Source organism: Meriones unguiculatus, chromosome 4 (assembly GCF_030254825.1).
Source record: "Meriones unguiculatus strain TT.TT164.6M chromosome 4, Bangor_MerUng_6.1, whole genome shotgun sequence".
NCBI lineage: Eukaryota > Metazoa > Chordata > Mammalia > Rodentia > Muridae > Meriones > Meriones unguiculatus.
The window spans coordinates 62,901,480-62,928,795 of record NC_083352.1 but is presented as its reverse complement, the minus strand read 5'-3'; the positions used below and the strand labels follow the sequence as shown (position 1 = coordinate 62,928,795).

At 50.2% G+C, this 27,316-nt stretch overlaps 1 protein-coding gene across 2 annotated transcripts; it reads left to right on the top strand.

The window, feature by feature from the left end:
* Slc25a42 (solute carrier family 25 member 42) lies at positions 1-26,838 on the top strand. 2 transcript variants are annotated; one of them, XM_021638121.2, is made up of 8 exons: positions 1-99; positions 17,712-17,824; positions 20,369-20,474; positions 21,310-21,335; positions 21,797-21,963; positions 22,436-22,552; positions 22,922-23,073; positions 24,780-26,838. In XM_021638121.2, the coding sequence occupies exons 2-8, from the start codon at positions 17,744-17,746 to the stop codon at positions 25,085-25,087; spliced, it is 957 nt and encodes a 318-aa protein (XP_021493796.1). In that variant the 5' UTR covers positions 1-99; positions 17,712-17,743; the 3' UTR covers positions 25,088-26,838. The 2 variants fall into 2 exon arrangements, with proteins under 2 accessions (XP_021493796.1, XP_021493795.1); XM_021638120.2 differs by lacking the exon at positions 1-99 and adding an exon at positions 1,666-1,815.
* The last annotated feature ends 478 nt before the right edge of the window (positions 26,839-27,316 follow it).

The following is a 27,316-nucleotide window of genomic DNA, read 5'->3' as shown; positions in this document are numbered from 1 at the left end:
CCTGCAGTTTCGGGCGGCGCGAGGCGGGGCTGCGGCGGCTGAGGCAGCTGTGGCAGCGGCGGCGGCGGCGACGGCGGCGGCGGCGGCGCGTCCGGGCAGGTGAGCGCGACCCGAGGAGCGCAGGCGCCCGGGCGCGACGCGGGGTGGCGGGGTTCTCACGGCCCGCTCCGGGCGGAGGCGCGGCACGGGCCCGTTTCGCTGTGACAGCAGAGTCGCGTGCGCGGAGAGGTGACAGAGCCCCTCACACGCTCGGCGTCCTCGGGGTCCCCGGGCCAGGCCGAACCTTGAGCTCACAGCGCGCCGCCCTGCGGTGACAAGCCCCGGGAGTCCGAGGCGGCTGCTCCCACGCCCCTCCCCCGGGCCGCGGCGGCCCATCCTGGGGCAGGTTCCTCAGCCCCGCGCGTGTTCCCCGCCGGACCCGGGTGGAAGCGTCGGGCGCAGGCTCCGGTGCCACCGGCTGCGGCTGCCTCGCTGCACACCTGCACCTGCGGGCCTCGCCCGGCCGTCACGCAGCCAGCGCTCCGCTGCCGAAGCCCATCCCACTTTCCCCTTGCGGCTTAGAAATGGTTTTTCTCGTCTCCCCCCGTGTAGTTGTGTGGGGTTGTTTGGTTTTGATGACAGGCTTTCACTGTGTGCAGCCGGCCGGCCTGCGCGTCTCCCTGCCCCTGCCTGGCCAGGGCTGGGGTTAAAGGTGCACACTGCTGCGCCTGGCTCCCTCAGTGTTTCAGCAGTGCTTTCAGTCTCTTTCTACTTCTTCGTTTGATTGTATTTGTTTGTTGGTCAAGTCTTATAAAGAGTGCTTGAGGGCCGGCGAGGTGGCTCAGCAAACTGTTTTTGGGAACTGACTTCCAGAAGTTGTCCTCTGACCTGTACATGGACTCTGTACACACGCACACGCACACGCACACGCACGCACGCACGCACGCACGGCCTTAATGCAATACATTTTTTTTAAAAGATTGACAGCATGGTGGTTTGCATCTGTCATCCCAGCCCTGGACAGGTAGGAGGATCAGGAGTTCAAGGTTACCTTGACTTTGCAAATAGTGAATTTGAACCAGCTTGCACTCTTTGAGAGTTTGTTTCAACAACAACAAAAATGAAATGAGCATGGTCTGGAGCTGAGTTGGTGGAGTGTTTGTTTGAAGCTCGGGGTTCCATCTCTAACACCACAAAAACCAGGTATGGAGGTACACACTTGTCATCTCAGCACTTGGCAGTGAAAGCAGGGGATCTGGAGCTCATATCTAGCTCTAGCTCCACCCTGTCTCAAAAGACCAACAACCACAAAAAAACCCAAGGCTTGACAGCTTTCAAGTAATTTCTGGATTCGAATAATCCTATCAGCCTGATGCTCAGAGTGATCCCTGTTTTACCAGCCACAAGTCTGAAGCCCTTGGATGATGCTGCAGGCGCTGCCTGTCCCTTTGAGCCCTGTCTGCGAGCCCCTTTCAGTGACTGGTTGCTTGTGTTTATCTCTGGAGCTGGTGGAGGAGGGGAACCCCACCACACTCCACCCCATTTCCAAGGCATTTCTCCCAAGTCGTGACTGATTGGATCCGGAAACGCTTAGCTGGAAGGGACTGCCCCTAGGTGGCTGCCCGAGAGGAGTATCTCCAGGCCCTGGCGGGGGTGGAGGCCGGCCGGGGTGGGGGATGGGGGAGTGTTGAACATCTGGGGCGCTGTTTGTTGCCGTCAGACCCGGCCCTCTCCGTGACCTGCCCAAGCTCCTTGCCGCTGTTCAACAGTACGGAAATACTTCTCAGACTTGGGGAAGGCTAATGTTTCAACCGCTTAAAGCTTCAATGCAAAAAGGTAGGGGCCTGGGTCGGGGAAGAAAGATTTTTCTGGAAATGTTTTAGTTCCCCTGAGTCACAGTCACACGTGTGCAGCATAGAGGGATGATGGTGCTTTGTTGTGGAAAATCAATAAAGGTCTTATTTCCTGTGAGGCTGTCACCCTCAGTGGTCTCTCCCTTCATTGAGGCCAGTGCCAGAATGTTCCTCCTGGTCATGTCACCTTCAGCTTTTCCTGTGAAACTGTAATCTTTGGGACTTTCCATTCGATTTCAAGCAAGGTCATGGGGTACAGCTCAGTAGAATGCTTCCTTAATATTTTCAAGGTCTTGGGTTTCACCCCAGCCTTAAATATATATATTAATATGTATTATTAATATATGTTATTATATATTAATATGTGCATGGTGTATATACTTATATATATGGTTGTGTCTGCATGAGTTGTATGCATAGTTCTTTTGTGTATGAGTGTGGTGTATGTGAGATATTTGTACAAAAACAGAGGTCAGGGGACGATGTCTAGTGTTGCTCCAACAACCATGCCTGGCTTTTTACATGGGTGCTGGGGATTTGAATTTGATTCTTTACACTTGCCTGCAGCAAGAGTTCCTACCTGAGAAACCATCTGCTCAGCCCCTCTGTACACATTCTTTTATATACATATATATAGCATGTGTACATAAAACTAAATTTTGATTTTATAAGTGATATGTGTAGTTTAAAAAAGTCAGTACATGCTAGCTTTTGGAAGGCAGAGGCAGATGGATCTTTGTGAGTTTGGGCCAGCCTGGTCTCCATAGTGAGTTTTAGTAATAGCCAAGGCTACATAGTGAAACCATTTTCAATAAATCAGTATTGTCAGGCATGCTATGCACACCTGTATCCTAGTACCAGAGAGACTGAGGCTAGAGGGTCTTGAGCTCAAGGTCAGCCTGTGATACGAAGCAAGAGTCTATTAGAACAAAACAACAATAAATTAATCTTAACCACCTGAGTATAGTAGTGAGGGCCTGTAATTCCAGTATGAGGGAAGTTGAGAAAATATTGAGGCCAGCTTGGACTACATAGTAAGACCTTGTTTAAACAAACAAAACAACCAAAAAACCTCAGAAGTACCTGTTTGGTGCTTATAACTACCATCGCAGCATTTATGAGGTAGAGACAGGAATATTAGGAGTTCAAGGTCATCTTTAGCTACATAACAAGTTCAAGGTCTATTTGGGTTACTTGAGACCCTGTGTCAAGAAAAAACAAAACAAAACAAAAAAACCAGATATCAAAAAAGATGATAGCTGACTGTGGGATCTGCCCAGGCTCTTGTTGCACAGGGCCCAGATGAGTCGCAGGTGCCTCACTGGTGGCTCTTTAAGCTGTTACCTCTGAGGGGGCCAGTGGGAATGAGCATGATAGGTTAGGTCCCAGCTGTGCAGCCAGGCAGAGTAACCCCTTTCTTCATGTTTAGGTGTAGTTGCCAGGGCCAGGCCAAGGGGCCTAACTGGCCATTGTTCTGTCAGGGAGAAAGTGGAAGGCCTGCTTCCTCCAGTAGCCATCTGGGACAGGATCAAGGGCTCAGACCTGGCCCTGTGCAGGTTAGCAGCAGTACTGGAGAACCTTTGATCTGTCCCCTTCAATGCCCTGGCTCAGGAAGCAGGCCTCACAATACAATGTCAGTGCTCTCCCAGTCCCTCTCTGCAAAGTGCCAAGAGAAACCTTGGAGAGGAGACAAAGTGTGACCTGTCATCCTGGAGTGGGGGTGCTGGGATTGATTTCCCTCTTAACACAGAAGATGGGACCTCATTCTAAACAGCACCCCAACGTGGGTCTTGATATTTTAGGATAAGGTACCCAAGAAAAACAATAGCAAGGCTGGGAAGATAGCTGACAGAAGTTCTTATTGTGCAAGCATGAAGATCTGAGTTCAACCCATAGAGCCTATGGAAGAGAAGAGTCTGGAACCCCAGGTTGGGGAGGTGGAGACCAGTGAATCCCTGGGGCTTGCTGGCCTGACAGCCTAGGTTGGCATGTCAAACTCCAAGCCAGTGAGAGAAATAAGGTTTAAGAAATAATGCTAGATGAGTTTTTTTTTCAATCTTCCCAATGCTGTGACCCTTTAATACAGTTCCTCATGTTGTAGGGACCCTCAACCATCAATTGTTCCATTGCTTCTTTGTAACTGTGATTTTGCTACTGTTGTGAATTATAGTGTAAATATCTGACATTCAGGATATCTGATATGGGCCCCCCAAAGGGGCGGTCCCAAAGGGGGTCCACGATTCACTGGCTGAGAACTGCTGGATTAGATAGATAGCTGAGCTATTAAGAGTACCCAGGTTCAATTTTCAACATCTGAATGGTAGCTTACAACCATCCGTAATTCCAGTTCTATGGAGATCTAAAGCTGCTTTCTGGCCTCCTTAGGTACTACCTACAAGTGATACATAAACATACATGCATGCAATGCACCCATATGCAACAAAATAATTTTTAAAACTAAAACTAACTAGCGAGATGTCTTAGCAGGTAGGGATGCTGGCTGCAAAGCCTGAAGACCTGAGTTCAGTCCTACAGGCACTCCTGCAAGTTGTCCTCTGATCCTACATACACTGTGGCATGCACACACACAGTAAATAAATGAGGTGGAGAGTGACCGAGGGAGGCACCTGATAAGGACACACATATGTAAAATGAATGCGTGTGTGCACACAGGCACACATGTATCTGTACATACCCCACACAAACATGTATGCATACTTATGCACATACCCATGCACACATAAGAAGAACTATTCACTTGTTTGTTGTTTTGGTGCTGGAAAGAAGGTCAGGGATTGATAGCAACTAGGCAAGTGTTTTACCAGGAAGCTATGCTCCCAGATTCATTTGTTGTTTATTTGTGAGACAGGATACATATCCCTGGCTGCCTGGAAACTCACTCTATAGAAGCGACCAGGCTGGTCTAGAATTCAGAGATCCAGCTGCCTCTGCCTCCTGATGCTGAGATTAAAGGCATGTGCCACCACTGCCTAGCTATTTAATATTTATTTCTTTGAAAGCTAGTTAAGTGACTTAGTGGGTGAAGGCGCCTGCAGCCATCCTGATGACCTAAGTTCCATCCTCTGGATCCATATGGTATCTTAAGTTGTCCTCTGACCTCCACATGCTCCCTCCCTAAATAAATGGCATTAAAAAAATGCATTTGCAGAGGGCTGGAAGCTGGCCTAGGATTTAAGAGACCTGGCAGCTCTTGCAGAGGACCCGAGCTTGCTTCCAGCACCTGCAAGGAAGATCACATCTGCCTGTGACTCCTTTCCAGATTGCGTGCTGTCCTCTAGCCTCCATGGGCACCTGTTCACATGCTCGTACATAAGTTAAAAAATAAAGATGAAAATAAATAGTAAAAAGGGAGATTATTTTAAAAATGTATCTCTGGCCAGATGTGGTACGTAGTGCATGCCTGTTTCCCCAGAACTTGGCAGGTAGAGGCAGGAGGAATTAGACATTCAGAGCAGTTTCAGTTGCAAGGTAGTCTGAGGCCAGCCTGAGCCATATGAGACCCTGTCTCAGGCTGGCTCAAAAAAGAAAAGGGCTTGGTGTGGTTGTGCATAATTTTATACCCAGCTCCTAGGAAGCAGGGGCAGTCAGATCTCCTTGAGGTCAGCCTGGTCTGTAGAGAGAGTTCCAGGCCAGCCATGGCGATGTAGTGAGACTCTGTCTAAAAATTAAGTAGATATAAGCTAGAGCTACATTTTAGGAAGACCAGGGTTAGACCATCAGCACTCACGCTTGGCTGCCTCCAGTCCCCGGTGAAGACAGCACCTTCTTCTGCCTCCTGCACGCACTGCATACACGTGTGTGCACAGACATACCTTCAGGCCAGCACTCATATGCATAAAATAAAAAGAAATACATCTTCTTCAAAGTTAATAAATGAATGTATTAATTTTAAAAGTTCATTTTGTACTCAGGCATGGGGCCCAAACCTGTAATCCCAGCACTCAAGGGACTGAAGCTGGAAGATGACTGGATTCAACACCAATCTGGGCCATAAATTGGACTTGGTGGGGTTTTGTTTTTTGTTTTTTGTTTTTCTTTTTGCTTTTGTTTTTTTTTCTTTATTATTATGGGGGGCTGGACAGGTCACAAGGGTGGGAGGGTAGACCTGGGAGGAATGGGAAGCGAGTATGATTAGGGTACATTGTATGAAATTCCCAAATAATTAGCAAAAATATTATGTTGGGGAAAGGGAAAAAAATAATCATTTCGCTTTTGGCTTGGGGCATGGCACAGATGTAGGGTGCCTGCCCAATCCTGTGAAGCCATGGTTCCATTCTTATCATCACACAAAAACATGCATTTTATTTACTCATTTTTTTAAATCATTTCTGCATGAGAGTGCACATGCACAGGTCATGTGTGTCTGGAAGTTGGAGGACACCTTGGGCGTCCTCCTTAGCTTCCACCTCAGCTTGAGACTAAGCCCCTTGCTCTCAGCACTGTAGGACAGGCTACCTGGCCCTTGATTTCCAGGACTCTCATGTCTACACTTCCCATCTACCACTGGGATTACAGATGCACACCTACCAGTCCTCCTGGCTTCACGGGGCTCCTCAGTGTTGAAGCTCAGGTTCCCAGGCTTGTGTGACACATGTCCTCCACCAAGCCACCTCCCCAGCACCAGAAATGCATTTGTGTCTGTTGAGAGGTGGTGGTGGTGTATGCTTGCACCTGTGCACGGTATGTGGAGCATTATGCTAGATATCTTCTCCCATCATGTTACACCCTATTCCCTTGAGACAGGGTCTCTCACTGAACCTGACGTTTTGAATTTTGACTAGGTTTGCTAGGAGCCAACATTGGAGTTATGTATATACAGGGTCATGCCAGAATTTTCTTGTGGGTGCTTGGGATTTGAACTCAAATCCTCTTTGAAAAGTTTCAAATTACATGCATTTATTTATTTGTGGGAGGATGGGGTACGTGTGACTTGGAGCAGGTGTTGATGGAGATCAGAAGACTTGGGGGAGTTGCTTCTTTCTTTCTACTATGTAGACTATGGAGGTGGAACTCAGCGGATCAGAATTGGCAGCAACCCCCTCTCTTACCTTTGAGCCCTCTATACACCTAGAACTTAAGTCATCTTGCTTTTACAAGCGCAGGTACCCACCAAGCCATCTCTCTGGACTCAGAAATTGAGTAAAAGGTTTTTCTGTTTGTTTGTTATTTTATGTCAAAAAAAATTTTTTTGCCTGCATATGTTTATGCACATGTGTGTCCAGTGCCAGCAGAGGCCAGAAGAGGGAGTCAGATCCTCTGGAACTGGAGTTACAAATGGTTGTGAGCTGCTATGTGGGTGCCAGAAATGGAACCTGTGTCCTCTAAAAGAGCAGCCAGTGCTTTTAGCTGCTGAGCCAGCTCTCCAGCCCCAGAAATGCATTTTTAATTTTAAGTGTTAAATGCCTGAGAAGTAATATTCTGTTGTGGTGGAGGTGGTACATTTCTGTAATTCCAGAATGCTGTGGCAGGAAGATAGAGCATTCCAGCCCAGCCTGGGCTACAGAGTAAGATCCTGTCTCTTTCTCTCTCCTCTCTCTCTCTCTCTATATATATATGTGTGTGTGTGTGTGTGTGTTTAAATAAGGAAGAAAGAAAGAAAATAAAAAAGCAAATATGGTGGTACATGCCTTTAATCCCAGCACTCTGGAAGTGAAGGCAGGAGGAGGATCTCTATGAGTTTGAGGCCAGCCTTGTCTCCTGAGTAAGTGTCAGGACAACCCGGGATACAGAAAAGTCTTTTGTTTGTTTGTTTGTTTGTTTGTTTTTGAGACAGGGTTTCTCTTGGCTATCCTGGACTCCCTTGGAATACCAGGCTGGCCTCAAACACACAGAGATACACCTGCCTCTGCCTCTACACAGAGAATATTCTTTCGAAAAAAGGAAAAAAAAAATTCTTGTTTCATAAATAAACAAGTAGATAGATAATAGATAAAAAGGAAAGAAAAGTATCATGTGGTGTGAAAAGAAAGTAAGTATATATGAAAAAAGTACCAAGTAACAGAGTGGAGAAGTAGTCTGTTGTCCCCTGTTGATCCTCCTGGGTCATTAAGCTATTTTTAAATGTGCCTGTTGGACATCTGTTTTCTCACTGAGGCACCTTTGCTGTGACCATCTTGCAGTGTGCTCATATACCAGGGGCTTTTATTCTGTGGAGAGGAGCAGAGGAGACATACACACAACATTTACTACATTCTGTCTTGCTTTTTCATTATTGGTGATCCAGCTTTCTCTGTGAGCTAAGTAAGCACCATGCCACAGGCCAGCACTTGGGAGACTGACTTACAAATGAGACTTTATCTAAGTTTATGTGCATAGAGAAAAAATGTAAATGCTGTGGATCAAACACAAGAGGCCCAGTGTGGATCTAGGGATGTCCAGAACCTCATACCTGGCATCCTCATGAGGAGAAATGACACAGAGACACCTATGAGGGAGAGGGATAGTAGGATCTGAAGAAGCTCCTGGAATGATGGAGCTATAAGCCAAAACCCTCCAGGGCTGTTGGCAGCTACTATGCCTGGGACAGATTATTCCCTGAACTTCCAGAGGGACCTGGTTCTGCCAGCACCTCCACCAGGCTTCCCAGCCAAACAGAGAACTCTCCCCAGTCTCACATCACCTGAGGCATGGTAGTGATGGCAGCTATAGAGAGTGAATACAGGAGGTGTGTGGACAAAGCCGCCAGGTACTGCCTATAGCAGAAGTGTGCTAGCTGCTTCTCCCACAAGCCATCCTGCTGACAGAAACACTGGGCTCAGCCAAGCAAGGGGGTATAAATGCCTATGACTCCAGCAGTAGGGAGGAACAGGCAAGAGGAGGCCACAGATTCAAGGTCAGCTTGGACCACATGGCGAGATCCTGTCTAAAACCTAACAAAGACAGCTGGGCATGAGATTCCAGCACTCAGCATCTCCACATTGGGATTTAATGTCATCCTCTACTATGTACCTGGTGGGAGGCCAGCCTGGACTGCTTGAGATCCTGTCTCAAAACAGACAAGCACACAGCAAGAGTGAATCCAGTCAGAGAAAGGCTACTCATGTCATGCTGGGGAGTTCCAGAGTCCTGTGCTGGTTCCTAAATCTTTAAGCCCTTCATCTCTGTCTCTCTTTCTCCTTTCCTTCCCTTTTCACAGTCTCCCTTTCTTCCTTCCTTCTTTTCTTTCTGACAAGGATTCTACCATGTACATCAAGCTAGCCTTGAATTTGTGATACTCCTGCCTCAGCCTTCCCAGTGCTGGAAACAGGTATGTGCTGCCATGCCTGCCTTCTCCCATAGACATCTTCCATCTCTGGTTCTGGGGGTGGGATCCAGGGCACTGTGCATGTTAGGCAAGCGCTCTCCCATAGAATTCTAAGCTATACCCCCGCTGTTTTTTATGTTTTATTTTGATAAAGGGTCTCACACCATAGCCTAGGCCTGGATCTCTGTTCTTTTGTGTATGGATGGTTCTGTGCCTCCCACATGCCTGGTGCCATCAGAGGTCAGAAAATGGCATCAGATCTCCTGGAACAGAAGTTACAGGTGGTTGTTAGGTACCATGTGGGTGCTGGTAGCCAAACCCCTGTCTACAAGGACAACTAGTGCTTTTTTGTTTGTTTTTGTTTTTTCGAGACAGAGTGTAGCCTTGTCTAGTCTGGATACACTTTGTAGACCCAGGCTAGCCTTGAACTCACAAAGCTTCACCTGCCTCTGCTTCCCCGAGTAGTGGGAGTAAAGATTTGTACCACCATGCCCAGCCAACTAGTACTCTTAATCTTGGAGCTGTGCCTCCAGCCCCTGGACTTGTGCTCAGTCCTCTTGCTGTAGCTACCTGAGTAGCTGTAGATGTCTGGCCTGACCTCACGAGGTCCTAAGACTACAAGTCATCTGACAGTGTATGAGTCTCAGCTAAAACATGGTATTGTTTAGGGACATAAGACAAGAGAAGCAGCCCCAATGACCACTCATGGCTTGTTCAGGTGTGGCTTTCTTTTTATAGAGTGGGTGGGTGCAGCAAACTTTCCACTCTCAGCAGCAAGTCTAGGCTGGTGTTAGGAATCCTGCCCAGAGGGTCCCTGGGTCCTGTAGCTGCTGGCCTGAGAAATGCCCGGCAGTGAAGTGCAGGGGTGGACCACAGAGGCCCTGGCCCTCAGCCACTGCATCCTCCTCTGAGGTGTGTTGTCCCCTCATCACCCCCTGGGGAAAACAGTCCTGGTGCCAGCTCCCGGCATGGTGGGAGGACGATCTGCTGCCTTCCAGGCCTTTCTTCAGAGCACATGGCACTGAAACATATCAGGGAACAGCTAGAAGTAGCCTCTTAGCACTCAGGATGTGGAAGCAGGAGGATCAGGAGTTCAAGGTCATCCTCTGTTAGCTAGTTGATTTTAAGGCCGTATATAAGACTCTTTCTCTAATATAGAAGTCAGGTGTGGTGACACTCTCTTAGTCGCACTGATGAGGAAGCAGTGGCAGGAGGATCCCTGAGTTCAAGGCCAGCCAGGGCTACACAGTATGACCCGTCTCACGAACAAACAGAAAGATGATATGGGAGCAGTGGGCTGGGGAGGTTTATGCCCATTTGGTCCATTGGCTATAAAGGGTCTTCCTTGTTGAAGTGGGCATACTTACCAGCACACACCCCTTCCCCAGGAAGAGTGACAGAGTGGAAAACAGGTATAGTGAGTTCACATGTGGCCTCTGTCTTGTCAGCAGCTTGATCTGCTCCCACCTGGGAGGGTCAGCAGGAAGAGCTGCACTGGGTAGCCTTGGAGACATGCTCAAGGGCAGGAACAGGGCTGGAAAGGCTAAAGCACCATGCAGGTGTTGCACATCTGGGCCTTTGCTAGGCCTTCCAGGAACCCCCGGCCTAAGTGGGAATCAAGTAGAAGGGATAGGGGGGCCACTTCTTAAATATTCAGCACCAGAAACAGTGTGGATGGGATTTTCAGGATAGGCTTCAGAGGATGCAGAAGATTTTCCTAGTAGAGCGGAGCATGAAAATATGGAGTTCAGAATGTCCACCTACCTGCTAAATAGATAGTTGTTAAGTGAGCAGGTGCATAGCATACACACCCAATGTGGTGAGGCCTAGGCTTTGGGGATGAGGAACAATAGCGAAAGGGGACTCAGCATAGGGCTTGAGTGCCTTGGGCTACTGTGACAGGGGTGGGGTGGGGGCAAGAGTACAGGGCAGTGACTTTTTATACAATTATTTATTTATGTCACTCCACTGGGGAGGGTATATTGCTACAACATGTGTGTGGTGGTCAGAGGAGTCAGTTCTCTCAGCTCACCAAGTGTGTTCCAGAGACTGACCTCTGATCACCAGGCTTCAAGGAAAGTCTCAGGCTGGCCTTTCTTTTTCTTTTTTTCTTTTCAGTACTAGAGATGGAACCCAGACACAAGCAATCTTCCCCAAGCTATATGTATCCCCACTTGTCTAAGTACTTTTTCGTCTTTGAGACAGAGTCTTGCTAATTTGTCCAGGCTGTCCTGGAGCTTGCCATGTATCCCACCAGACTGTCCCGGAAGTTGTACCTTAGATCTCAAGTGCTGGGTCGGCAAGTGTGCTGTGGCCACCATTGTCTGGGTGACTGTGAGGCATACATAGAGTTCCCAGCCAGGGTGACAATTATAGTCTCCAAAGCACAGAATGAGGAGCTCCTGTCTGTCTTTGAGGTTTGCAGACAGTCAGGGTTAGCAGGTAACAGCCACCATGCCAGATGTACCAAACTGATCTAGAAAAGAAAACAGCCCTTATCATTTGCAGACAGATGGTAATTGGCTTCTAATGGCTGTCAATATAGGACCCACGGTATGCTTGGAAATCCTGTCGCTGAGAAGGTGCCCCTCTACATATAGGAGGGGGTGGCTGCAGCTCTCAAGCAGTGACACAGGTGTTGGGCCTCCCTGGGTAGCCAGGCTCTGACAGTCAAGGATGCTGAGGATAGAATCCAAGGCCTCCCACAGGTTAAGCATGTGCTCTTTATCTGACCTGTGAGTTGTTACTGTATCACTCCTCACTCAGTTGCTCATTTAAGCAGTGGACGGATGGCCTGAGTAAAACAGTGGGAAAGAGCAAGATTGCCCATAGCTAGAGTGCTTGCTGCACCTGTGGGTCCTGGGTTCCAACCCTAGTACTGAAAAGAAGTTAGTATGAGCCAGGTGTGGTGATGTATGCCCGTGATCCCTGCACACAGGAGGTAGAGGCAGAAGGCTTAGGAGTTTATAGCTGTGTTCAGCTACACAGCATGTTTTTGGCCAACCTCAAGGAATTGCACAAGACCCTGTCTGAAAGAGAAGAAAATTGAGTAGGGGAGAGCTGTGCATACACCTCAGTGATTCAGCAGTTTCTCAGCACCCAGGAAGCTGTTCAACCCCTAGTACTGATAAAATTGACTTTGAGCCAGGCATGGTATAGCACATCTATGAATCTAGCATTTAGGAAGCTAAGGCAGGAGGATCAGGAGTTTAAGTACTTCCAAAGCTACGTGAGACCCTGTCTCAAAAAACAAAACCAACACAGGGTGGTGGTGGTACAAGCCTTTAATCCCAGCACTTGGGAGGCAAAGTCAGGTAGATCTTCTCCAAGCTTGAGGCCAGCCTGGTCTCCAAAGTGAGTTACAGGCCAGTCAGGACTGCACAGAGAAACTGTGTCTCAAACAAACAAACAAACAACAAACAGGAGAGAAGACATATCTATTCCTGTAAACATATCTGGGTCATTTAGGCCAGTGTTTTCTCCATTCCATAGTTGGCACTTCATCTGGCCTCACCTCCACCCCCAGAGCAAAGTGATCCCAGAGAGCAGAGCACAGAGGTAGCAAAATGGCCACTTGACCTGGAGACTCTGACCTTACCTTAACCAGGAGGTCCAAGCCTGAGCACCCAGAGAAACCCTATGCTGTGTCCTCCCAGGCTCACTGCAAGAGCACAGCTAATCTGTCCAGCACTGGGAGAAGGGCAGGGCTACTAGACACAGCCAGTGTCCCCATGGGCATCAGGTCTTCAGCAACAGAGGCCAAGGAGAGGAGAGCAGAGATAAAACAGATCCAGGAAGACAGGATGGGGGTGGTTGGACACAGTGTGTGACTGCTAACTGCTTATCACTGGGGAAGAATACAAAGGAATAATCAGTAGATCCCCAACAGAGCCTGGCTGTAGTGCCAAGCTAACAACACTGCCATCTGCTGTTACATGTGAGCTTGGTTTTAGTTAAGTCATCAAACCCTCAGCCTGGGTCCCTGCTGTTTACCTAGACCCTGAGTGTGCCCTCCTTAAATGCTGGAATACAGCGTAGAGTGCAAATAAATAACAAAGAGCCGGCCCACTGTATTGTTTACGAAACCGCAAGCATGCCTAATGCCAATGTTCTTTGTATTTGGCCTGGCGCCTGCTCAGCAAGCTGCCTACACCCTCAGCTCTTGCAGACAGTTCCCATGTTTGCTTTTCAAGTTACCATGGGTCACTGTCCACTTGACCTATCTGCTGCTGGGGAGCAGAGCCCCACACATGGCCACACTCACTCTACCAGACTCCTTACATCCCAGTGTGGGTGCAGGGACTACACCATGTCCTGACCTGGCATCTCTAGCTAACCCCGCCCAGCTTTGCCTAAGGACAGGAGCTCCAGACACCAGATGGCTCATCTACTGCTCCTCCTTGCCTGCAAGGTCTTGTATCTCACTGAGGCCAGAGTGATTATTTTTACCTGAGAAAGTCTTGCTATATAGAGCCCAAGCCTTGAATTTGACTCTCCTGCAACAGCCTCCCAGTTCTGGGCGACAGGCTGTTTGGCAGTGCAGAAGATGGAGGCCAGCACACTGCATAGACCAGGAAATCACCTTCCCACTAAGCACCATTTTCTGTCCCAAGATTTTAAAAATCACACAAGCTTAGTTTCTAATTCTCTCTCAGACTTGTTTCCCTCAGGCTGTTTCCAGGCCTGTGAAAGCCAACAAGCTGAGGTAGGGATAGGGATCCTGGCTGCAGTCCCTCAGGTGTGGTTCCCCTTTCCTCTACCAGGCGGCCTATGTCATTAGCCAACAGCAGGGGCTGATTAATGTGGTCCAGACACTGACTTCTGTCCCCATCCCTGGACATGAGCTGTTCTTCCCAAGTGCTGGAGCTAGCATCCAGGGTGCTGAGCTGCTCAGGACACTGCCTGTGACAGGGTTATGTTCTGTCTGTTTGGGAATTGAAGTCCATGGCTGCTCCTCTGGGATTAGTGAAGGCTTAATTAAGAACACATGGTTTTCTAGGACAAGACTTGGCTCCCTAGGTAAGAGATCTGCAGCTTTGGAGTCCTGTGCTAGGCTTGACTGAGCTCGGAAAAATAAGGGAAATGCCTCAGTCATGGGTAAGTGAGCAACCATGGACCCCTGTAACCACCTGGAGTCACTGTCACTGTTACCCTCCTCCAGAAGGAGGACGCCAGAAGCCTCCTCACATACAAAACAGTTTTTGTTTTTGTTCCTTTGTTTTGTAGATTTTAGGGTGCTGACAGTCGGGTGGGGAGTAGGGGGCAGCCATCCATGGCCTAGGATGTTACCCCACTTCACACCCTTGTCCTTCACTAGAGAATTCTAGACAGATGCTCCTCCCCTGAATCCTCCAGCCCCTCGCTGGGGGATTCCTGGCACAGCTCCACCCCTGAGCCATGACCGAAGCCCCTCTCCTGAGGATTTCAGATGCATTCTCTATCAGTTTTATCCCCAGCTCCCTGTCTGTAGAACAGGTGAGATAAGAATGGGTCTGGCATTTGACAGACAGTAGCTGCTCTTGTGCCCTGTCTGTGATATATGTCTTGATCCCCAACCTCATACTCAACACAGAGGCCATGGGAAACATTTCGCCAAAGGCCTCAGAAACCGGGTTTGAGGAGAGGAGTTGGTGAGTGTAAATGTGAGCCTTGCCAAGAAGGTCTCCAAGGAAACCAGCTAGCACAAAGCCCTCCAGAAGGTGCCTCCCTTAACACTCTGCTTATGCTCTGTCTGCTCATACTGCCCCAAAGGCAAGTGGAGCCAGGTTACTAGGCCAGTTACCACACAGTCATAGACATCTGAAACTCAGCCCATGACACTTGGCACGGGCCAGGAGGTGTTAGTCTTCATTTAGCATAGTTTTTTGTTTGTTTGTTTGTTTGTTTGTTTGTTTTTTAGCCTTTATTTTACCCATTCATTTTTCTTTTATTTTTTTTTTTCTGTTTTCGTTTGTTTGTGTTTTTCAGTATAGGGTTTTGGGAGGGGCATGGGAGAAGAAGGAGGGAGGGTGGGATTGGGAGGGGATTGGGGAAGGGGCTACAGCTGGGATAAAAGTGAATAATCTGTAATTAATAAAAATAAAATAAAAATTAAAAGATAAACACTATTGAAGAGTAAAAAATAAATTAAAATAAAAAAATGATAGGGTTTCTTTGTGTAGGCTATCCTGGACAGCCTAGCCTCAAACTCACAGTGATCTGCCTGCCTCTACCTCCCTGAGTGCTGGGATTACAGCTGTGCCACTATGCCTGGGTCATTTTCATTTTATCTATTTATTCAATTGAGGCAGGTCCCCACTCTGTTGCCCTGGCTGTCCTTGAACCCATGCAAACCCCCATGTCTGAGTCTCCTGAGTGACAGGTATGCCCTGCTGCACCTGCTTTTATGTGGTGCTGGCATCAGAAACTATGGCTCCCTGACTGCTAAGCCAGAACTTTACAGCTGAGATGTAGCCCAAACCCTCATTTTCGTCTTTTTACATCACTGGTTATTTACGATAATTTTGTTTTTATGTTGATGTATATGGGTGTTTTGCCTGCATGGGCATCACATGTGTGCAGTGTCTACTGAGACCAGAAATGAGTGTCCAGTCCCCTAGAAATGGGGTTACAGATGTTTGTGAGCCGATATGTGACTGCTTGGAAATCAAACCTGGATCCTCTGCAAGAGTGGCCAGCAAGCAGTCTTAACCCCTGAGCCATCTCTTCAGCCTCTTGGTAATTATTATTTTTAAGGGGACTGCAGGTGGAGCCTAGCTGTAGCTCCAAATCCTCTTGGGACCCATCTCATCCTCAGTCCACACCGTGGCATAAGCCCACGTTGCATGGTGGATGATGGTTCTCAAGTATGGCTTTCTCTACAAAGGAGGGCCCCTTGGGAAGTTTATTGCAGCTTAGAGCTCAGGTCCCAGGCTATCACTGAAGGAAGTTAGGGCAGGAACCTGAAGGCAGGAGCTGATGCAAAGGCTGTGAAGGAATGCTGCTTAGTGGCTTGCTCCCTGTGGCCTGCTCAGCCTCAGCCTGCTTTCTTTTTTCTTTCATCTATCTATCTATCTATCTATCTATCTATCTATCTATTTTGGTTTGCTCAAGACAGGTTGTCACTATGTAGTTCTGGCTGTCTTGGAACTCACTATGTAGATCAGACTGCCCTCAGATTCAAAGACCTGCCTTCCTCTACCTCCTGAGTACTGGAATTCAGAGTGTGCACCATTATGCTCAACCTGCTTTCTTATAGCACCCAGGACCAGGGATGTGTATTCTGTTTCTCCTGGACTCAGGCTCAGGCCCATATTGAGGGCAGAGCAGGGAGCATAGGGCTTAACAGCCAGTGCTGTTGCTGTCCTTAATGTTGCAGATCCGCCCTAGCTGCTCATCATCACATTGTACTGTACTGATTTGTTACATTATTTCATTTACTTGTACTGTTTTTTTTTTTTTTTCTAGACAGGGTTTCTCTGTGTAGCCTTGGCTGTTCTGGACTTGTTCTGTAGACCAGGCTGGCCTCAAACTCACAGCAATTCGCCTCTGCCTCCCAGAGTGCTGGGATTACCAGCACTGGGCAGGCGCCACCATGCCCAGCTATTTGTACTTTCAGTTGTTGGTCCTGAAATGGTGCTCCAGACACAAATGGGAGCATTTGCCAGACACACACAAGCTCTCCTCCTGAGCCACACTCCCATCCTGTTTGATTGGATATTTTTTCCACAATGAGGATTAAGCTTTGAGCCCCAAGTATGCTAGGCTAGTCATGAGCAATCTAGGCCCTATCTCCACACTGATGGTTCTAGGCGAGTGCTCTCTCCTGAGCCACCCAAATCCCTCTTTTACTTTTCCCTGTCCCCAGGCTGACCTTAAGCTCACTGGCCTTGGATTCAGGTCCTCCTGCCTCAGCCTCCCACACTGGTAGGTGATAGGCACCACCAAGTCTGGTGATTGGATTGTGCAAAACTGAGACCTCAGAGAACACTGGTGCACAGTGTTATCTCTACTGTTCTTCTCCCTGCTCCCTTGGGATCCAATGGCCTGAGAAGGTGAGGCCTGAGCACAGGTGGTTGCTCAGGGAGAACGCAAGAAACAAGGCTTCACGTGACTTCTCTCTGCAGAGAACAAGCAGCTGGCATAGGAGGAAAAGAATCATGTCTCCATGAATGGAGCCCTTGGGTCTAGACCACCCCGGACTGGTGATGGGGCTGGCGCTAGATGGTTCTGAGCATATGGGTCCCCTGACCTCCATTCCCTGCCATGCCATGCTGGTGATAGTCAGAAGGGTGTCCTGATCTTCTCCCTGCTGTGTGGCCTCAGACAGAACTTTTACCCTTTCTGATCAGCTAGCACTAGTTCAGAAAAACAGACTTCTGTGATGGTCATATGCAAGTAACAGAAAAGAATGTTTGCTTTGCTGAAGCCATCAACCCAGAGTATAGTGGCCTCAGAATCTGACTAAGGTCAAGGACACATCTTTTCCCTCTTGGGGATGGAGAGCCAAGCGTCAAGTAAGGTAAAGGCCATCAGAGCCAGCCTAGATGAGCCTGGGAAGTCAGCAGCCACCCTCAGCTGAACCGTTGCCATCTGGCTGAGTCCAGCTCATCTCACCAGACCTTCTTGTTCCTCAGGACTGAGCCTCCCACTGTCCAGCACGCCTGGGATGGGTAATGGTGTGCAGGAAGGCTCTGTGCACCTGCGCGAGGATGCCGAAGCTGTCCTATCTGGGGCCGTCTCCTCAAAGGCAAGTAGTGCCATCTCTCTGAGGGACAGTTGTTCTCAACCTTCTTAATGCTATGACCCTTTAATACAGCTCCCCGTATTGTGGTGACCCACAACCATAAACTTATCTCATTGCTACTGTGTAGCGGTAACTTTAGTACTGTTTTTTAGTACTGTTAGAATTATAATGTAAGTATCTGATATGTGACACCCCCCACCCCATGAAAGGATCATTTGATACTCCTCCCAAGGGTCCAGGACCCCCATGTTTAGAACCACTGCTGTAGGATGATTTCTGGGATCCCCACTGAGCCAGCAGAACATAGTACAGTCCCTGCCATCCTTACTCCCTCTGCATAGCAGGTACCCATTTATGTCACTGCAAGTAAGGACCATGATGCATCACAGGAAGATGTCTGCTGCCTGAGGTGTCAACCTCAGGCTGGTGCACAGATCCAGCCAGGCCCAGCATTTGGTATGATGCCAACTCCCTACCCATAGTTAGGGGAGGCACTTGGAGAGCTGATGAATGCAGAGCAGTGATGGCAGGCTCATCCCTGAGGCTCTTGCTGCAGTTGAAGGAGACTGTTCCTCAGAAAGTGAGAGTTGGGCTGGCTATGCTAGAATACATCTGTCCCCTGCACTCAGGAGTCTGAAGCTTGAGGATTGTGAGTTCCAAGCCAGCCTGTGCTGTAAACAAGACCCATCTCAAAGCGTTAGCAACAGCAGAACAGTCAGCTTGGCCCACCCTTGTTCTCTGTGGACATCTGCCACTAATGGCTGCCCTCTTGCTGGACCCAAAACAGGCTGATGCAGCCTACAGGCCTCCCTAGGGCCTGGAAGGTGCTACACCAACAGTCTCAAAGTCCGTGGAGTCAGTGGCTGAGCTGGCAGTACCCTGTGATCCTCTTAACCTTTCCCTGAGTTACAGGAGGCACCTGGGACTGCCACAGGGACAAGAGGATGCACTCACCAGGGCCAGCTGGAGGTCACAAATGGGGCACTTAGGCATAGTTCTTTAGAGGCCTGACAGAAGTTAAAAGATTTGTACACAGCCACCTGCATTCTAGAGATCCTTCGGGACTCTCCAAAGGCACCACTACCAGTGAACTCTCTCAATCACCACTCACCACTACCCTTTACTACTGGAACCCAACCTTGCTGGCCACTAAACTCTCAACATCACCCCCTACTGGCCATTGGATCCCCAACATTGCCGAATGGCCATTACTTGTGTATGCTCTCTGCCTTTATGGTAGCTCCATATAGGAGACAATTACCAGCTCAGCACATTGCACACACTTATGATCTTAGCCCCCAAATCTCAGCTGGGCAGTGCTGGTGCATGCCTTTACTCCCAGCACTTGGGAGGCAGAGACAGGCAGATCTTTGTGAGTTCCGGCCGGCCTGGTCTAAATAGTGAATTCTAGAACAACAAGGGCTACACAGAGAAACCCTGCTCCTCCGCCCCCCCCCCCCAATATGGTTGTAGGGGCTGCAGAAATGACTCAGTGGTTAAGAACACTGACTGCTTTTTTGGAGGACCCAGGTTCAACTCACAGCACCCACATGGCAGCTCACAACTATCTGTAACTCCTGTTCCAGGGATCTGACTCCCTCACATAGATCTACATGCAGGCAAAACATCAGTGAACATAAAATAAGATAAAATAAATAATTTGAAAAAATTGGCCAGGCAGTGGTGGCACATGCCTTTAATCCCAGCACTTGGATGGCAGAGGATGGATCTCTGTGAGTTCAAGAGCAGCCTGGTCTACAAAGCAACTCCAGGACCGCTAAGGCTACACACAGAAACCTGTCTCGAAGAATCAAAAAACAAATTTTAAAAATTGTCTCTAAAGTGCCACACTGCAGTTATATGAACAAGGGGTGGGAATGGGGAGGTAGAGCTTGCACATGGGGATCATGCAAACCAGGAAGTAGGAAGAACAGCTCAGGACAACTTACAGGGGTAATTGTCACCCTCACCCCCAGGGGCTAACTGCACAAGTCCAATCAAGTTTTCTGACAACACTGAGGCTGAATGAGGACCATGAAAGAGGTGAGCCAGAGATGGTAGTGCACACCTGTTGTCTCCTCTTGGTTGGCTGAGGCAGGAGGATTGCAAGATTGAGGACAGTCTGGACCATGTCTCAGAGTGGGGAGAAATGATGGTTACGTGGCTCAGGAGGCAGAAGCAGGAGGATGTCTGTGAGATGAAGCCAAAAAAAGTGTCAAGCATGAGGACCTGGGTTCAGACCCCCAAGACTTACATGGAACCGTGAGTGCACACATGAGTCCATGCTAGGGCAGGGACGCATAGAGACAGGAGGATCCCAGAACCTGTTGACTGTCCAGTAAGCCCCAGATCCACTGAGAAACAAAAAATAGTGATAGAGTAGCACAACCGACGCTGACCTCTGGCCTCCATACACACAGGTTCCGTGCACGTGGGTGCATGAGAGAACACAAACATTAAAGGCTCTTGGTGCTTCTCTGGGTTTTGGCCCTCTGGTAAGCCGCTCCTCCAGCCTCTATGTGGCCTTGATCTTGTGTTCTGTTGCAGAGAGACCACAGGCAAGTGCTCAGCTCCCTGCTGTCTGGAGCCCTGGCTGGTGCACTTGCCAAGACAGCAGTAGCCCCCCTGGACCGGACCAAGATCATCTTCCAAGGTAACAGCCATGCCCCTGCCCTTGTACAGTGTGAAGGCTGCCAGGCACCGCCTCCTTTCTCCCACTGCCCCAATACATTTGAACCTGGGCTGGCTTCAGACTCACTTTGTACAGCAGGTTGGCTTTGAATCTGCAACAATCCTCCTGCCTTAGCCTCCCAAGTGCTGTGATCACTTGTGTTTGCTAGCACACCCAGCCCCTATGTTCTTCGGAGTCACTGCTCTAGGGTCACCTTTGTGTGCCTTGAGTCTGCCACACCCACAAAGACTTTGTTTTCAAACCCAGAGACCTGGATGAGGGTATGGATGTAATTTTGGGGGACACATCCCAGAGCCCATGTTCCTCCCTGGGTGCTATACTGTGTCAGGGCCAGCCAGGCCTGAGCAAGGCTGAACCTCCTGCTGATGGTCAAATGGTGGCAGCCTCCATCAGCTGTTGGGAAGGGGGCTGTCCACCACTGCTGCCCCTCATGTGCTTTAAAGTAGGGGCGCTCACACTTACTATGTCCCCTGGCTGGTCAGTAGATGGATGGGATGGCAAGCCATCTGTTGTGAGGGATCATAGTCCCTATCACCTGCTGTCTGAGCATGGGTGTAGCACTCGGCCTGAGGTGTCGGTTCTGTGCTAAAGGATGGAGATGTACTCAGGCTTTACAAAGGGGCTGGGATGGGGTGTCTGCTGGCCACACCAGAGGTTCTCCTCACCCCAGCCCATTCTGTCCACCACCCACACGAAGCCCCGAGTGCAGGTCAGGCCCAGCCCTGAGTGTGGGGGTTGCAGACCCAGAAACCTGGTAGTCACACCTCATGATCTTCTGTGCTTTTGTTTGTTTCAGTGTCTTCAAAAAGATTTTCTGCCAAGGTGAGCTGCTAGAGGAATTGGGTGGATGGGGTGGCCTGGGAGAACAGGTTTCCAAGAAGACCTTCATGCATAGGTCTCCTGGGGACATTTGAGGCTCCTGTCCTGCCACTGTAACATACCTCAGGGGTAGGACCTCAAAGCCTATCTTTCTGTGTGCCATACCTCTAAACAGCCCCTCCCGCTAGAATGCTTTTGAAAGCCACCCTGTCAGACCAACAACTATGCAGGGTGTGCCCGGCTCCCAGCCAGCCTTGCAACACCATTTCTGTCAATCACTGCAGCATTTGAGGGGGACTGAGAACCGGGTGCTGGAAGCTCCTCGTGATCACAGCTTAGGCTGCTACAGGCGAGCAGGCCCAGAGTGGGGTGCTACCGCCCAGCGTCTGCATTTGAGGTGCTCCCTGCATGGTGTGCTCAGGGCCTGCGGTGGCAAAGAGGTGCTGATTCCCTGTCTTCCCCAGGAGGCCTTCCGGCTCCTCTACTTCACCTACCTCAACGAAGGCTTTCTCAGCCTATGGCGCGGGAACTCGGCCACCATGGTGCGAGTGATTCCTTATGCTGCCATCCAGTTCAGCGCACACGAGGAATACAAGCGCATCCTGGGCCGCTACTATGGTTTCCGTGGAGAGTAAGGCCTGCTGGGCCCCTGCCCGCCTGGCCCCACCCCTCCTCGCTGAGGCCCGCTCATTAACCCCAACACACACACACTTTAAGGCTTCTGTCGCATTGCCCTCTTCACCCATGCTCTGCCCCTCACTAACCCCTCCTCCAGGAGGGGCCACATCCTTCACCCTACCCTCCGTTCCTTCCTCTACGTCACTGCCCTGTGCCATCTTCTCAACCCTCATTAGCTTATTCCTCTCCCCAGATCTGAGTCCCAAGAGTGTAGGGCACGATGTAGCCCAGCCTTGGAGTAGACATGTCACTCATGCAGATGGGGAGGGAGAGGAGGTTGCATTTGTTGCTGGTCTAAGTGACCCCATAAGCTCAGTCACTTTGTCATGTTGACCTGGGTGTCATGTTCCTCTGTGTCCCCCTAGGCTGAGGGGTGGGCAGGTGCTGCTCCTACCCAGGTCTCAATTTATTCTGCCTGTCCACAGAGCACTGCCCCCATGGCCCCGCCTTCTGGCTGGCGCGTTGGCAGGAACCACCGCTGCTTCCCTCACATACCCTCTGGACCTGGTCAGAGCAAGGATGGCTGTGACACCCAAAGAGATGTGAGTCCTGCCATGGGGCCCATGCTGCTGTATGTGGGGGTACACGCTGAGGACCCTCCTATGTGTGAGATCTGCAGGGTTCCAGAAAGCATCATTTGTTCTAAAAACACCTAAGGGTAGCTTGGCTGTGGTGGCCTACACCTTTAATGAAAGGCAAAGGCAGATGGATCTCTATGAGTTTGAGGTCTTCCTGGTGTACTTAGCAGCTCAGGACACCTGCCTGGCACATGTACAAGGCCCTGGTGCCAGCCCAGTGACTGCAGTGTGGGAGGCAGGGCAGGTATAGTCTCCATGGAGTCCCCTCACTCTGTCCTAGATGGAAGGAGTGGTGGTGTGCAGACACTGAGTCCTGTTACATGGTCCTGGCAGGTACAGCAACATCTTTCACGTCTTCATTCGCATCTCGAGAGAAGAAGGGCTGAAGACCCTGTACTTTGGGTTCACACCCACTGTTCTGGGTGTCATTCCCTATGCGGGACTCAGCTTCTTTACTTACGAGTCACTGAAGAGCCTGCACAGAGGTAAGGAGAGATGAGAGGAGAGATGGGACTTCAGGGAGCTGTCTCTGTGGACCCCACATCATTCAGAGCCACATGAGGTCAGGCAGGGACTCAGTGCTCAATTCAAAATACCCTATGTCCAGTGGAACCCAGAAGCTTAGATTATAACTTTTAATGTGTTCATTAGTTTTTATTCAGTTATTTAGAAAGGGTCTCACTATGTATCTCAGGATGGCCTCAAGTTTGCCTTGTAGTAGACCTTAAATTGTGCTTTCTTCAAGCCTGGTACAGTGTGGCACATGTCTGTAATCCCAGCACTCTGCAGGCAGAGGCAGGTGGATTGCTGTGAGTTGGAGGCCAGCTTGGTCTACAAAGTGAGTCCAGGACAGCCAAGGCTATACAGAGAAACCCTGTCTTGAAAAACAAACAAACAAACAAACAAAGATCTGCCTCCTTCCTCCAACTCTCCCAGGCCTGCCTCCTTACACTTGTAATATGCAAGGGAGAAAACCCAGAGCCTCTCACACTCTTGCAAACAGGCAGCAGCCCCTACCCCCAACCCTCAGTATTTAACTAATAAATATCTGGGGAAGTTTAAACCTCTCACTGGGTCTGTGGGCACCACTCCTGAAATTGCTTCAGAATCCAGGAGTGGTGGGTGCATCTGTGATCTAACTGTTCCAGAGAATGAGGCAGGAGGATTGCTGCAGGCTCAAGGCCAGCCTGTGCTACATAACAAGACCCTGTATTAAAAACTCAGTTGTTTGGAAAGATAGTGGCCTATCTATAGGGACAGTTTCTTGGGCCCTCACCATGCACCCAGTGCATGGTGCCTGCGTCCCCTCTGTGCAGTGGTGCAGTGCTTGCGTGGAATCTGCACCATCTCCCACAGTTCACCCTCCAGCAAGGCAGGCCGCCTGGATGCGGAGATGCTGTGCACACCGCCTTTAGCTGGCAACAGTGACACCCCGCACAAATGCAGGATGCTGAACCTTTTCAGTCTAGCTGGGTGTGGTGCCTGCTGTTCCACTCAGGAGGCTGAGGCAGAAGGATGGGCACAAGGTGGAGGCCAGCCTGGGCTACCCAGTGAGACTCTGTCATAGAACACCAACTGACCAGCCAACTGATAGAACCTGTCCTTAGAGGTTCTGCAGCCTGTGCTGTGCCTGCAGCCGGTGGTTGGTGACCCCTGGCCGCCGTGACCTGAGAACGCACAGCAGCACACTTCTCTGTTCTTCCCTGTGCTTCGGGCTGTGCTAGGCACTGGCTCTCATGGAGCAGTAAATGCCCCCCCCCGCCCGTAGCCCCTGCAGGACACAGGATGGAGACCACACCCACACAGCTGCCCCTGCAGCCGCAGTCCTCATTAGCTTACTGAAGTCAGTCATTAGCTTACCCCGTCCTCCTGGTAGGAGAAAGCCGTATAGCCTGTATTCTAAGAGTTCAGGCGTCCATGGAGAAGCTTGGAATTTGCCCCCACAGATGATGGGGCACTGAAAACTGCTGGACGGGGACCTATACCCCCATAGATGAGGGGAAACTACTACACATGTAGCCTGGGTGACCTTGTAAGTCTCACTATGTTAGGCTTGAGTGTGAATCAGAGCATTGTCCTGGCATGCCTGAGACCCTGGGTCCCATTCCCAGCACAAAACTTGAGAGAGGGTGGCCAGGCACTGGGGCTTAGGTTCTGCAAGCATGACACTCATGTGACCTCTGCCTTGCAGAGTACAGTGGCCGCCCGCAGCCCTACCCCTTTGAGCGCATGGTCTTCGGGGCCTGTGCTGGCCTTATCGGGCAGTCAGCCTCCTACCCTCTGGATGTGGTGCGTCGGCGTATGCAGACTGCAGGTGTCACAGGCCACCAGCATGGCTCCATCCTGAGCACGCTGCGCTCCATCGTACGCGAAGAGGGTGCGGTGCGGGGCCTCTACAAGGGCCTGAGCATGAACTGGCTGAAAGGCCCGATTGCTGTGGGAATCAGCTTCACCACTTTTGACCTCATGCAGATCCTGCTGCGCCAGCTGCAGAGCTAGACCCACACAACAGTAGACGGTGAGCTGGCAGATCGAGGGCATGTAGCCATGTGCTGGTGGTGCCTTGAGGACGGGACCTGGCTTGGGGCTGCAGGACCCCATAGCAAGGTGCTGGCCCTCAGAGTGTGACAGTGTGATGATGGATCTTGGCTGTGCCCCTCCCTTCAGCTCCTTGCTAGTGGCTGGTGAGTCTCCTAGGGCCATTACCCAAAGGCCCCTAAGGGGTCAACTGCACTTCCTGGCCCTGTGTCCTCTGACCTGCTGCTGATTCTAGTGCCCATTGGCACACTGGGCTCAGAGCCCATCCCTTGTTGCTATGACCATGCCTGGCCTGCAGATGTGATGGCCTTTTTTTCAAAGCCACACTCTGGAGGGTCACAGCTTGCTCAGTGGTACCTGTGTCCCTCAGTCCTCCACCATGCCTGCCCATCCTCTCCAGGTGACAGATGGCTGCTCTTGCTCACATAGCTTTTTCCCTAGAGTACTGTGCCCATCTCATTCCTGAGGGCTGCACCAGACCTTTGCCAGCTACTTGGCTTGTAACCTTTCCAAGAGGCCCTGCGGCCACCAGGCAAGGGGTCAGGTACAGACCCCGCTGGAGATATCCATGTGGAAGTCACTCACCTGGGAGTGTACCCCAAAGCACACCACCCAGGCCTCTTGCAGGCCCAAAGGCTCTCATATGCATAGCACTCATGGAGGTAGGGCTCAAGCTCTTGAAACTGCCCAACCCAGAACTCTGGGCCTCCTGTGGGTTCCTGGTCCCCACTGAGACAGTCATTCAGCCAGGCCAAGTAAGGCCTAAGATGGGCAGCTTTTCCTATGTGAATGAGTACAGAGGTATCTGTGGCCTGGAAAGTAAAGAAAGGCCAGGGCACCTGGGGACCATCAGCCAGCTGACCCCAAGGACAACTCCCTGTGGTCTCCTAGGTGTCATGGGAATCTAATGTCTCTCCTGATGTCTGGGGTTCTTGATTTAGAGCCTTTGAGACAGTTCTACCTAGTCAGAAGCTCTGGCTAGCCTGCTCCTCAGTGTTATCTGGGCTAGCCTCTAACTTGCAGCAATCCTCCTGCCTCTAGTTTCTAGTGTTCCATTTGTCCTGCCCTGGATCTTCACACACAAAACCGCTGCCCTGTGCAATTGGTTCTGGCTCAGCTGAGCTAGGTTTGCAGAGCTGGATGGCAGCATCTCACATGTAGGACCTGAGCAGTGTGACTTGACCCCAGCTATCTTCAGCCCTCCTTGCAGTCCTTGCTCTTTCAGTGTTTCTTACCTTGTGCCTGTGATTCTTGGCCACATCCCCGACTACTTTGCAGATGGCTGACAGGCTGTCCCTACCATATGCCCAGGCATCCCAGCAGCCTGTGGTAGCTGAGAGACTGTCCTCTTCCGAGTGTTCTGCCTGGCCCCCATACTGGGATGGAGAGGCTATGCACCCCACACCAGGAGGCTCCTGGGCCACCCCAGCAGGTAGCGCCATGTGGATGGTTGGGCCAAGCCCGACACAGGGCGGCCGGCTGGGCAGGAGAGTTGAAGGTGTTATGGGTTCCTGATCTTCTTGTTTCCCCATATGCCTCCCAAGTAGGTTCTGGCCTGGGGGGCTCTTGGCCTCTGTGGCTGCCCTCTTCCATGGTCAGGGTCTAGTATGGAATTCTATTTTGATGCCATGAAGATACTTTGTTTATATATAATGTTTATATATTTTAAAGATTTGTGCCAAGAGAGTATATTTAATAAAAATTTAAATAACTTCTGCTTCTCACTTCTTCAAATTTGGACCCTCTCCCATACTGTGAACTTTAGTCCTGAAACAGGCTGAAAACAATTTAGTATTTTTTGAGACAGGCGTTTCTGTGTAGCCCTGGTTGTCCTTGAACTCACTCTGTAGACCAGGCTAGCCTTGGACTCACAGAGATCCACCCACCTCTGCCTCCCTCCCAAGTGCTAGGATTAAAGGTGTGTGCCATGACCAACTGGCCACTATTTGACACCTTAAAAAAGTATTTTGTGTATGGGTGCTTTGCCTGCATGAATGCATGCTGCACACCCGGTGCCTGAGGCCGTAAGACATTCTCTGAGACTAGGATTATCGGGCCATGAGTCAGCGTGTGGGTGCTCAGAACTGGCCCTGGGTTCCCTGCCAAATCAGTCAGTACCCTTCACTGCTAAGCCACCTCTCCAGACCCCAAGCACTGTGCATCTTTCTGTTCATGATGTGAGTGTGACAC

Bases quoted from the DNA above. Each gene is read 5' to 3' on its own strand.
- Slc25a42 (XM_021638120.2), top strand. From the start codon at position 1,782: ATGTTTCAACCGCTTAAAGCTTCAATGCAAAAAG. The intron at 20,475-21,309 runs GTAACAGCCATG...TGTTTGTTTCAG, and splicing joins GACCAAGATCATCTTCCAAG to TGTCTTCAAAAAGATTTTCT. The intron at 21,336-21,796 runs GTGAGCTGCTAG...TGTCTTCCCCAG, and splicing joins CAAAAAGATTTTCTGCCAAG to GAGGCCTTCCGGCTCCTCTA.